Source organism: Taudactylus pleione, unplaced genomic scaffold, assembly GCF_031769625.1.
Source record: "Taudactylus pleione unplaced genomic scaffold, aTauple2 ptg000275l, whole genome shotgun sequence".
NCBI lineage: Eukaryota > Metazoa > Chordata > Amphibia > Anura > Myobatrachidae > Taudactylus > Taudactylus pleione.
In genome coordinates this window covers 3,134,498-3,147,615 of record NW_028284677.1, presented here as the reverse complement: position 1 = coordinate 3,147,615, position 13,118 = coordinate 3,134,498, and the positions used below count along the sequence as shown (strand labels likewise).

At 41.5% G+C, this 13,118-nt stretch overlaps 1 protein-coding gene across 1 annotated transcript in view; it reads left to right on the top strand.

Annotated features, from left to right (window-relative positions):
- Positions 1 to 529: 529 nt before the first annotated feature.
- The window catches only part of LYST (lysosomal trafficking regulator), a 507,705-nt gene continuing 495,116 nt past the window's right edge, over positions 530 to 13,118 (top strand). The window contains exon 1 of the mRNA XM_088481579.1: positions 530 to 777. Within this exon, the coding sequence (XP_088337705.1) occupies positions 773 to 777 (5 nt within the window). The 5' untranslated portion in view covers positions 530 to 772. The remainder of the gene's footprint in view (positions 778 to 13,118) is intronic.

Sequence of the window (13,118 nt, the reverse complement as noted above, 5' to 3'; positions counted from 1 at the left end):
TGGTAAAGTATGGGAGCAAATGACAATCGTCCATTTGGTCACAAACACTGGAAAATAACTAAAAATGGTTGTTCAGACAAGTTAGTTAAAACACACAAATTTAACAAATTTGAACAATTTTTTTTGTCCTTTTTTCAGTGTTTAAAACCATATGATCAACTGTAATTTGCTCCCATACATTACCAGGTTTTCATTCCAACCAGCCAGATTGGACAGATATCTGACAGAAAATTGTATAGTGGATGCCCAGCCTAACTTTGTGGCATGGCTTCATGGGGAATGCCGTTCCCCCCATTTTGTCACACTGGAGGCACGCCCAGCACTCCCAGGAGCTGCTGGGTTTATTTCCTGTCCCACTCTACACTGAATACACGCTGCAGGCATGTGCAAGGCATCTATTCAACACTTGCTGTTCTAAGCAGAGCAGCAGGAGGGAGCTTCCCAAGTCCAACCTCCCACCGCTAATCATAGGTAGGGATAAAGCCCCCTACCTATGATGATAACATAACAGACAGCGCGCATACTGCGGGTAGGATCCGGGGCGGGCCTCAGTTGTTCCACTGACGTCGCGAGATGTCCTCTCCACCTCTCGCGCAGCGCACAGGTCTCGCGAAGTCTCGTGAGCCAGCGCTGTTGCAGCTACTGACGATGCAAGTCCAGCTCCCCGGCCGGCAGGCGCGTTATCTGCTGCGGGTGTGACACAGAGCTATTGCCGCCGCCGTCGCTCCCTGCAGTCGAGTTCCTTCCTTGATGCTCTTCTACATCCGCTGTGATGAGGTACCGGACTTCTGTGTTCATATTGTTAACATTCTGAGGGTTGTTGCTACGGGGGACTGACGGCTATTACTACGTCCGTGTGCTATTTATCACGACAAAACCTAAGCGACATACAAATATATCCAAATTGATTTGGCTTTGATCAGTTTCAACTTTCATTAAAACAAAAGCATTCTGGAAAATGAACTTCTGCATGTCATATGACAGGGGGGTTTGACAGAAGATTCATTTACCAATGGGTATAGGAAACACCAGTGTTACATGTCTACATGCTATTTAAGTCTAGAAGCATGTTGCAGTTTTGCTCAGACATGCCACCTTCATGTATAATCTATCTACAGTTTTACAAGGATAATCTGTCAGGTCAATTTCATCGAAGTAGAAGCTTGTTTTGTGCTGTTACATAACCCTTCCTCTCTATGCATTTGCTTTTATTGAAATAAATGTTGCCATGTTTACATTGTTTTTAGGAAAGAGGAAGCTGACAAATTCAGCATAACATCAGTTTCGTGCAGTATGTGCAAAAACAGCCACCAGCATCGTCTCTTATGCATATTAATACCTGCATGTGTTGCTGCAACTTAATGATGTTGAGATATAGATATATATCTATATTTTTTTTTTATCGTCTTATTTTTCACTGTAACCTCCCAAAGAGATTGTGACTTAATAAACACTTTTTTTTCCATTTTTTTTTTTTTTTTTACACCTCTGATTAAACTACATCTAAGAACATATTTACTAAGCAGTTTATTTATAAAAACCCTCGATTTTTATGGGTTTTTGCCTGCCATATTTAAAAAGTCAATAATAGTATATGCAAAAGCAGTCTTGTTTTGCATAAAGTATTATTGCCATTTTAAATATGGCAGGCAAAATCTGTAGAAAAATTTAGGGTTTTGTATGAAGCCACTTCTTAGTAAGTATGCCCCTAACTCATTGTTATCTGACAGCTTCTCAGTTATGAGGATGTTATGTTCTATTTTACTTAATTGTGTGCTGCTAATTGGCTAGCTCATTCTCAGTTTGCTCTTTAGTGCTACCATACAATGAGGGATATTTGTGAAAGTTTTTTGCTTCACAAATCTGCTACTTTGTTAATTATTCATGGTGTTATGTTAATCCAGATAATAATTAGACATGCTTGTAGGGGTAAATCCAATCCAGATATATGCAGCTCAAAGGCATTTTTAAAATCATTACTTTGTTTTATTAATTATGGATACGCTATTTGGTAGCAATGAACCAAATAAACACAGGGAAAGTTTGAGTCTTTGTCACAATCTAATACAAACTTGCTTCTTATGCCGAGTACACACTAGACGATTTGTCGTTCGATCCAGCCGCATCGGACGACATATCGGGCACATCGTCTATTTTGAACCCTCAATGTCACTGATATGCATCCTCCCGCACGTCGTCAATGGCATCACTCAGGTCCGATGGGTGGCCTAGTTAGCGAGGGTCATTCTGCCGAATGCACTTGCCAGTGCCGGCACTCGGCCGAATGCCGTCGCTTATGAAGTACACACTAGACATTGTCTTGTGTGTACTGGCCTTAACACTGCCTCATTTTGTCAAGGAATAAGTATAGCAGCACAACTTGCAAACATACAGTACAGGAGATGTATCATAGCTTTGAGAGAGATAAAGTCGAGAAGTTGTCCATACCAACCAGTCTGCTTCACACTGCTTTGGTTGCTATGGGCAACTTATCCACTTAGGGCCGAGTTCAATTAGGTGCGAAATTGGCCGATTTTATCGGCGGCAATAAAATTGCCTGTTTTTCGCATGCGCGCACCTTTTTTTGCGAAAACAGGTGTGATAAAACCAGACGAAGATAGGCGAAAAGTCAGGAAATTGCATCTGTACCTTAACAAATGGCTGACGTACATCGGAAATTCATTTAAAGGTGTATTATTGGCCGTAATAAAAGTATTTAGGGTCCTTAAATTGCATCGGCTGGGAGTAATTTGTGTATATGAAAAAATGTTAATAATTGATAAACAGCAATTTTTTTTACAGGAAATTACTGTTCCACGTAACTTGGGGGTACATTAAAATGGGTGCAAGTATATTTTCGTATTGTAAAAGCGCACTTTTTAAAACCGTTAAAAAAAAAAAAGTCTGCTGCAATGTTTAAAACCTGTTTAAAATGTGCAATGTTTAAAACACATGACTCCTCCATGTAGCTCCCCGAAATACCAGACCCAATACGTTAAACCATTTTCATATATTTTTTTTTTTTCACCCAAATTTGACTGTTTTTTTTTTGCCAAATTACAAAAAACTTTTGGGGTAATTTATCATTCGGGGGGAGGTTTAGGCAAAAATAGGGATTTTGCTTTTTTTTTTCCACCTGGTCTGAAATGGTGACAACTTTTCGCATCTTTTACGCTATCTGATTATCACGGGTGCGATAATTTGCTGCAAAACAGCCGATTTTATTTTGCATGTAATTGAATCCGGCCCTTAATCTCTCTTGAAGGTTTGATACATCTCACCCACAGTATATAGATAAAACATAGGAATTCATGCTCACTGAATGGTGAACATCTTTTAAAATACTAAAGGGCAATATACTCTTTTGGATCCAACATATATGATCCAATTACAAAGATAAACACAGCCAGTACTGAGTATAAGTAAAACACATCTCCTTAGCCCATAATTAGTGCAAATTAATTCAACATTAAACAGACACCTGAATGTATTTTTTTTTTAAACTCTCAGGGCTGCCTAAAACATCGCTGTAACAACTTGCTGTATGCTTAAATAAACACTTTGGGCTTTCAAAGCGCCGCTGCTTCCCAGTGGGTTGCAGGTGAAAATTTAAAACAGCATCAACAGTTAGTATAAAGTATTTCACCTGCAACCCGCTGGGAAGCTGCTTTGTAAATAAACTCCTTCCGATGAGCTTCAGGTTACTCAGATGACTGATGGTCACACAGAGTGATCCGATGATTGTGTCCTTGGAAGCAGCAGTGGATCACAAAATCCTGCAGGAGGCATCTATTTACACAAGACAGCTCCTGCGCTATCAGCATATTTTAGCATCAACTCTGAATCAGAAAATGCGGCCATTGCGTGATTATGAATGGAAAATCTGGCTTTATCTTGTAAAAAGAGACAGTGGAGTCTTTCATGAATACTCATTATATATTCCATTTGCTTTGTTTGTAAAATGTATTTAATTAACAGACAAAGGGACGGAATCGGTATTTAATGCCGGCGGCTGAACAGCCGCTGGATGAGATACTGACAGCAGATGCCCGACGGACCTAATACCCAACTGGGGCTGGTAAGTATCCTAACCCCCCCCCCCTCTTACCTCCCAACCCTCCCTTAGTGTTGCCCAACCCTAACATTCCCCCGTAAGTGCTTAAACCTAGCCCTCCCGGGGGGTGCCTAACACTAACTCCCCCCCCCCCCCCCCCCCCCCGATGGTGCCTAACCCCCCTTTTCCTGCTCTAACCCTCCTGGGGGGATGCCTAACCCTAAGTCCCCCCGGGGTTCCCTAAAACTATTCTCTGTGGTGTTTCCAGTTCTAATGCTGAACTCCTTTTTTGTGTTTGTGTGTTTCTCTGGAAAGTTCTTTTGCATGTTTTAATTATGTTATGTCCAAAATTGGTTTTATTGAAAGATGTCAAATCAAACCCTAATCAGTTTGGATTGTTAGAGCGGTATCCAATTAGCCCCGAACATAGTTCGGACGCTAATGGATAGCCTCGCCGAGATCAATTTAGCAGCGTTACTTTAGCGCTGCTATTTGGATACCCCCTTAATGTTTAAGCATTAAAACATGATTGATCAAGGTTTCTAATACATAGCAATGTTTCACAGTATTAATATAACAAGCAGGATTCCAATTTTTTTTTATTTAAACATTAATACAAATAAACTGATTTAAACCCAAAAAAACTTTTTTTTTTTCCAACCCTGCCATTAAACAAACTACAGTAATAACTTTGTTTTCTTACGTGAACTCCGCTACTCTAATACAGCTATGCTCTATATTGCATTAGTTACTTCAGACGTCTATTTCTCAGCAGTATTGCTGGGAGGTTTAACTAAACAATTGTGGGGCTTATGAACATTTGTGTCATTCTTATGAGGGTCACAGGGAACATGTGTTAATCTGAATTCTACTTTTAGGGATACATATTTCAAAATATATTACACTACTTCTTTTCCCACAGCTTATTAATGCAACATGTTTAACAATTCCTTAAGTCTAGTGCTATAGGAGATATAGCAAAAAATTGTATAAACTGTAATAGAGATTAGTGACAAAGTGCTTCAGGATAAAAGCTTTCTAGGTTGGACACCCCCGAACCTTAAAAATACTGAGAGAATATTTGTGAAAACAAATGGCGCTAAAAAATCTCAGTACACATAAAGAGCATACAACTAAATTGATAGTGTGTTCCTCAATCTGTTTCAATTATATTAAAAGTAACTGAACTTAAAATATGTATAAATACTTAAATGTGCATGTATGAATGTTTTTATGGATCATCTTGTATAGATCATGTACCCACACTAACAACAAAAGATATGGGTTGAAACATATACAGGCAGTGTTTTAACCACGAGTAGCCAATTGAATGTGTTTCTCACCAGCAGGTTTTATTAAAAATTATTAGCCATTAAACTATCCAGTACAATATAAACATAAAGTACTCATAAAAAAGAGGCAATAAATCGCACAGTACAATGACTAAAAAAGATGTTAAAAATTCTGATTTCCACCGAAGAGTTCCGGACCTCCAGATGAGTCAAAAGGTTCAGTCCGTCAAAGTGCTGTGCATTGAAAAGTACTTGTGTGGAGATTGCAACGCGTTTCGAGCATACACGGCTCTTTATCAAGACATATCTGACCCCACACACTGAAGTTCTCTTATAGTAGTGTAAACAAGGCACTTCCGGAAGTGTGCAATTCTAAGCTTATAACTGGTCATGATAATGGCCAGCCTCTACTCTGTCCCCAAAAACATCATTTACCTGCTGTGGAAGCCAAAACAAAGGCACTGATGTGATATTCTATAAAGCCCTGTAAATCGGAGATGCCCCATCATTGTCATAATTTTTCCTTACATGCACATTTATTTGAGGAGAATAAAGAAAAACATCAGCTGAAGCTTACACCATACCGTATCCACCGGGAGGTTTCAGCAGTACAAAAGACCACAAATGCGACGCCTAAACATCATACACTCATTTGTGGTATTATGAAATTAGTGGTTTCACAAATTTTCTCTATCCAAAAAATTTAATAGCCTGCGCAATCCGCAAAATTCTGGCAAGTCTGCCCGTTATCTTAAAGCGGCAATCATTTAAAAGGCAAGCCCAGATTGTTTTTGGCTTTTAAATGATTGTCGCTTTAAAGCATTGGGCAGACTTGCTGGAATTTCACTGATGCCTTCATCTCGCTACACCAGTATTTGCAATGTCTGTTTTACTAGGTAACACTTTTTTCAATTCACTAGTTAGAGAACTCAACAACATTCAAAGACTGGCATTCAGTTAGCGGCGATTGGTGTTGAGCACCAGCTTTCCAACTGTTTCTCTGGAACTTTGAGACCACAAACTTTGCACATTTTTCCTCTTAACCCTTAGAAGTGCACAGGGATATTTATGATTTTGGGCTACCATAAGTATAAGCGATATGTGCAGTTGTGTGTTGTTACTTCACATCGCCTCTAATTGATTACTACCCACAGTATGCCTCCTCGTGACGCTCAAGTATAATAGGCTGTGTCAGTGGATCTTTTAATGTGTTTTTTATAATCTCAAATACATTTAAGGTTAAGTTCTAAGGTGTCTATTTAGCCATAAGCTGGGTACACACGATGTGTACCCAGCATGACATTGCTGGCGACGGAACCCTGCATGTGCCAAGCGCATACACACTTGCTGATGCCGGGTCCGATAGGGAGGAGCTACGTTTCAGCATGGCACTGTTAGCAACATACGCCGTTGACCCTGCAGCAGGGCCGACAGTCAATCTAGCTAGCAACTCGTGGGAATGTGCATATCATGGGTACACACTAGACGATGTACCCGATATGTTATGTCGTCCGCTTTTGCAGATCAAAACAACATATCGGGTACATCTAGTGTGTACCCATCTTTGTATGGAGATACCGACCATTCAGCTCTTAACTGTCATTTTTCAAACACAGCCTGTTACATGGCAGTTAGGAGCTGTTTGGAAGGTACTTTATCTCTGTTCACTTATCTTCAACTAAAGGCCGTATTCAATTAGCAGCAAAAAACCTTTTTATCGCTTGAAAATGGTTTTAATGTATTGGGTCTGATTTTCTGGGGGGGGGGGGGTGGAATGGATGCGTCAAGTGTTTTAAACTTCACACGTTTTTGCAGCAGGCGTGTTTTTAATGTTTTTTTTTCAATTGCGTTATTACGACACAATAATATACTTTAATTGCACCAATTTTAACGTATCCCCAATTTACGTAGAACAGTAATTTCCTGAAAAGAAAAAAAAATAGCTTTCAATCTATTTTTTTTTTTCACCCAAAATTTGCATGGTTGTTTTCGCCAAAGTATGCAACTTCCGAAATTATTTTGGAGTAATTTTATCATTGGGGGGTGCGCAAAGGGTTCTGAAAGAATCCAAACATTTTTAGCCAAAAATAAGGAATTTGCCTTTTTTTTTTTTTTTGCCATTTTCGGCTGTTTGACGTTTTTTGCGGCGAAAAATGGCAGTTTTCGCCGCTAATTGAATACGACCCTAAGGCTTAGTTTATAGATCCCTAAATCTAGGAGAATGAGAATGCAAGATCTTACTGAGCAGTGGTCAGTGGGTTAGTACTGAAAAACAGCTGTTTCCAGGAACAAATCTCTAAACATGAGACTGTACTTGGAAATTAGGAATAGTTGGAAACTATGTACTTCATGGGTTAAATTGTCCATTTTTTTTTCAGTTGCTTTTTATTAGGACTATGGTATTTGTGGGTTTCAGATGTAATATTTTCTGCAACAAAGAACCACTTAGACATATTTGTTGGTTGCTAGGCTTCCTAATCTGGCACAGGCTATGCTCAGTAACGTGTGATTACTCATGATTTTCATGTGATTTAGGCATTCATAGGATCGTACCCTTCTTGTTTTAATCAAATTGGTATTCTATTTATTGAGGATTGTTTGGTAATTAATTTTATGAGGATTAAAAACAGAATACACCAAAAAAGTGGAAAATTTCATATAAAGGCTTAAAATGATTTAAGTACAGATGTGTCTACATACATCTATCCTCTGTGTGCTATAAGTTGCGCCACATAATGCGGGAGGTCCGTGTGACTTTGTAGCTCTGAGCGTCTCCTCGTGTGACTCTTTACCTTCAAATGCGTCTTATTCGAACAACGATGTCAATAGATGGCACAAGCAGTTTCTGATTAAAATGATATGCAGCATGCCTATGGTCTGTGTGCGACTGCCGGTGTATCTGCATGCTAAACTCTGACACTGTAATGTAGCGTTTTGCATGCAGATACACCCGCTCACAGAACATAGACATGCTGCATATCATTTTAATCAGTAGAAGCTGCTGGTGCTAACCATTCGCTGTGCGAGTAAGAAATATTTGAAGGTAAAAAGTCGTACGAAAAGACGCTCGGAGCTACCAAATCACACCATGGCATGGTGCGACTAGAAGGGCTTTTTAACGCGCAAGGAGGCTAGATGTATGAGGACCCATCTGTACAATACTTTAAGCAAAACTTATTTGGAGTACCAACATTTTCTAACCGGGTTGGGTATGTAATGTCGGCTGTTGTAGTTATGGCGGCCGTTGGTCTCATAACTACATCCCCCTCTAACCTACCGTTGTAATTCAGTTATTTAATTTTTAAAGAAATAGTGATGCTCTTGCAGCGCTTTGGAGTCTGGGATATGTGATTTTAAAATGTTAGCTGACAACTCTTTCTAACATCCTAAAACATGGCAACTTTAAAACTACATACGTTCAAACAAATGTAACATTCATCATGTAGAATACATAATACTCTGTAGTGTATGAGACACACAGCTGTCATACTTCAGAAATGTTTTGTCTTTACTTAAATTATCAGCCTCCACTCCCGATCACAGATTGGGTTTCAATCCTCACTGGATTTTGGGGCATCAGGGATTCCCTCTTTCAGTGACTGCCTGTTACTGACTCCGCCCACTGAGCCATGGATGTGTAATGATACTGCCACCACCAAACTCTACCATCGGTGTTTGGAACCGCTTCTTGCGTACACTCGGGCTCCTACCTCCGGCACCTGGAACCGCTTCTGCATATGCGTTGACTAGCTGCGGCCACACCCCCTGATTGGTGTCGGCTGAATCCTCCTGATCCCTCGCAATGGACCAGGCTCTGCACGGTAGCTGGCAGAGGGCTTGAGCTTTTGGACGCTTGGCTCAATCCAGAACAGCCGGAGGATGGAATAGCATTTTGCACAATTCATTTGGTCGCAGGATTCGTATGCAGTTGTAGTCAGTCAAAGCTGTTTATTGCTCACAGTCTTGAAACAGACCCTTCCCCTTAGCTTTAAGGGGGTACAGCTTACAGATGATACAGCAGTCTTGATGTCCACAAAGATATAAACATGCACAGGCTCGCAGGTCCTGTATATATAGTCAGAAAACATAATACAGCATGGTGAAATCCTCCCACAGTTGGTCTTGTATACCAATCAGACAATCTATCCCAAATGTAATTACAACCCACAGGAACTGGTAATTTACTTTCATCCTTAGTTATCTATGTAGAATAACCAGCAATAATATTTGCTTTAGTCTTCCTACAATGTGCAGGGAATCATGAAAAACAAACAATTTTTTTCCCCAAAAGTGAAGACACAACAAACAATCTTAGGGCCATATCAAAGGAAGATTTGAACATTTGACTCTCTTCACACAGAAAAATTCCATCCAGGTCTCATCTGGAGTTCACTGACCACAACAAGTCTTTCTATTCTTCCTACAGTACCTCCTGCTAGGAAATAAGCATCTAATTTCCTGCAGTCACAGAAGCTGGTCATGTCTTAAGGTGCATACACACGGAATGATATATCATACCGATTGTAACGATATCGTTCAACAAAATATTGTTCCTTGTGTAAACATTGAACAACCAACGATGCGCGCTTCCACTGGACTATTACGATATCGGGCAGGCCAATTTGGACGATATCGTGCATTTTCCATAGGGGTTTGCGATCGTTGGTCTTTCATCGGTGATATCACACCAGAAATTTCAAGGGAGATCATTCAGCGATATCGTACGCTGAACTATGCGTCTGAATTAAGACTCATACACCTGCGTTTGTGCAGCCACCCTCCCTCCCCGCCTACAAAACGGGGTGAGCTGTCAATCAACATCGACAGCCGCCCCCTCTTGTAGTGAACCCCCGGTGCGACGGAGCTACCGCCGCTCGCTGGGGCTCGCGTATGTGTACGCCGGAGGTGGCGCATGCGCAGGGGCCAAACATTGACCCGCTTGCGAGCGCATCTGAATCAGGCCCACTGTCTTTTCATTTCTGTCTGTTAATTATAACTATTTTTTTCTCTCCATCCTTTGGGGTGGAGATTTTTTTTGAGTACTTTGCATTCATTTGAGATTTTGTGAAGGCTGTCAAAAAGCATTGCATTTATTACCTTTTATGCACATGTCAAAAGATAAAAAGAAACAGGAGGGAGAGCCCCCTCTGCTGGTTTCATGTAAATCCTGTATGGCCTCTTAGGACATTAAGGATGGTTTGTGTGTTTTCTGTTATAAAGAGCCACCTCACCAGTCCAGTTTACTGTCTCTGGACAAGAGCCATCTTGGGTATCCTCTTTGACCCAGGTAATGAAACAGTTTGTGGATCTTATGGCTGCTCCCACAATTCCTCCTTGGATGGGCTCTCCACAGCATGCTAGGTTTGCACCTCCAAAGCTTCCTTCTTGGAAAGATGTTTATGGCCATTCTAGTCAGAGTGTGGCACCATTTAATGTTGAAAGCAGACCGATAGTTACTAAGGCGCCTAAGCGCAACTTATCTTTTTATCAGTCTGCTCAACATATGGATAGATGCATCCTCAGTGGAATCAGATGATGTGCAGGGTTCCTCTCCAGGGTCTAGCTCGGGAGAGGAGGACCATCCATGCACAGTGAGGTTGGTTAGATCAATCCTAGATATTCAGGATAATGAACCAGCTCATAGTAAGAAGGCTCCAGTTTTTAATCACCACCGGAAGGTGTTCAAAATGGAGTTTCCTGTATCTGAACAGCTCACTGAGCTTATGGATGAGGCATGGGATAACCCGGATAAACAATATTATGTGAAAAAAAGAATAACATCATTGTACCCTTTTCCAGCTTCTAAGCGAGAGGTACCTCCTACTGTGGATGCTCATGTAACGGATTTAATTAAAAATTTTACATTGCCTATTCAGCATCTTCTCTGAAGGATTCCACAGATAAGAAAATGTAAGCATGTCTTAAGGCAATATTTTCATCATCTGGAGCTGTTACTCATCCAGCTATGGCTTGAGCCTGGGTAGCCAAAGCTGTTAAATGGATGGGGGCATTGGAAGACTCTACCAGATGCTACCAGAAAACAGATTTATATCTCCCACATATGGGGAGAAAATCAGCAGGTCTGCCATCTACGGCGACTATAAAGTCTAAGCAGGTTTCTTTTCAGTCCTTCCATCCTAAAGGACGAGCAAGGGAACAGTCGTCCTCTAGGTTGGCTAGTTTTCACAAGACAACAAGGCGACAAACTAAGAGGTCTGGCTTGGCAAGACGTCCAGCTTCTAAACCGGACGACAAACCTTTGGCCTGATGGAGCTGGCCTTGTCCTGGGGGATACCAGGGTGGGAGGCCGACTTCTTCAGTTCGCGGATTATTGGCGTCAAACAACAACAAATGCCTGGGTCCAAGAAATGGTCTCTATGGGGTATGCCCTCACTTGCAGGAGGCATCCTCCCCAGAAGATCTTTTGCATGGATCCTCCATCAGATGCTGTCAAGGCCTTTCAGGAGGCCATTCACTCCCTGCTGCAGGCAGTGGTAATAGTCCCGGTTCCTGTGTCAACAGGAAAGGGGTTATTTTTTCAATCCATTTCTGGTTCAGAAACCGGATAGGACTTATCGCCTATTCTATATCTAAAAACCCTCAACAAAATTTATCCATGTACCCAAGTTTCGTATGGAAACTCTCCTGTCAGTTATTTTGGCAATGGAGCCAGGGGGATTACATGGTTTCCCTGGACATTCAGGATGCATATCTCTATGTTCCCATTATACCATCCCACACACAATTTTTACGGTTTGCTGTCATTCAGCAGCATTACCAATTTCAAGCTCTACCCTTTGGCCTATCTACGGCTCCCTGAGTATTTACCAAAATAATGGCAGTCATGACTGCCTATCTCAGGCGTCAGGGAGTCAGAATTCTGCTATATCTGGACGACTTTCTGATATTGGCACAGACTCCGGTTGTTTTACAAAGCCATCTTCAAATGACCATAACCTGCCTACAAATGCACGGCTGGATAATCAATTGGAATAAATTATCACTTTCTCCAACACAGCAGGTGGTACATCTGGGAGAGTTGCTGGATTCTTGGGCACCAACAGTGTTTCCACCAGAGGACAAGATTGTGGCCCTATAATTACGAATACGCAAGCTGCTACGTAAGTGAAGGGTATTCATTCTGTTAGCAATGCAGGTACTGGGATCAATGGTATCCACCTTCGACACAGTGGGGTATGCTCAGTTCCATTCCAGGCTTCTGCAAAAATGTGATTTTCTAACGGGACGGACAGTATAATCGAATAAGATCTGAGAGCATCATTCTCACTCCAGAGGTTCGTCACTGTCTCCTGTGGTGGCTGAGAAGGGATCATCTGAACAAAGGGCACCCATTCTAGATTTCAAAATGGGTGCTTCTCACCACTGACTCCAGTCTTCGCGAATGGGGGGCAGTGACAGGTCATCCCACCTTTCAGGGACGATGGACAAATCAGGAAATTTATCTACCAATAAACATTCTGGAACTGCGAGCAGTGTTCAAGGCACTTATCATGGCTCAGGACCTGCTCCAGGGCAGGCTGGTCCAGGTTCAGTCCGACAATACGACTACAGTGGCCTACCCCAATCAGAGAGGCACAAGAAATTATGCAGCCATGAAAGAAGTGACAAGGGTTGTGATTTGGGCAGAACGTCTTCTTCTGGCCATCTCAGCAATGTTCATACTGGGAATACTCAATTGAGAAACAGACTTCCTAAGTCGCCAGGACATACACGCCGGAGAGTGGTCTCTCCATCCGGCAGTGTTTCAGTTC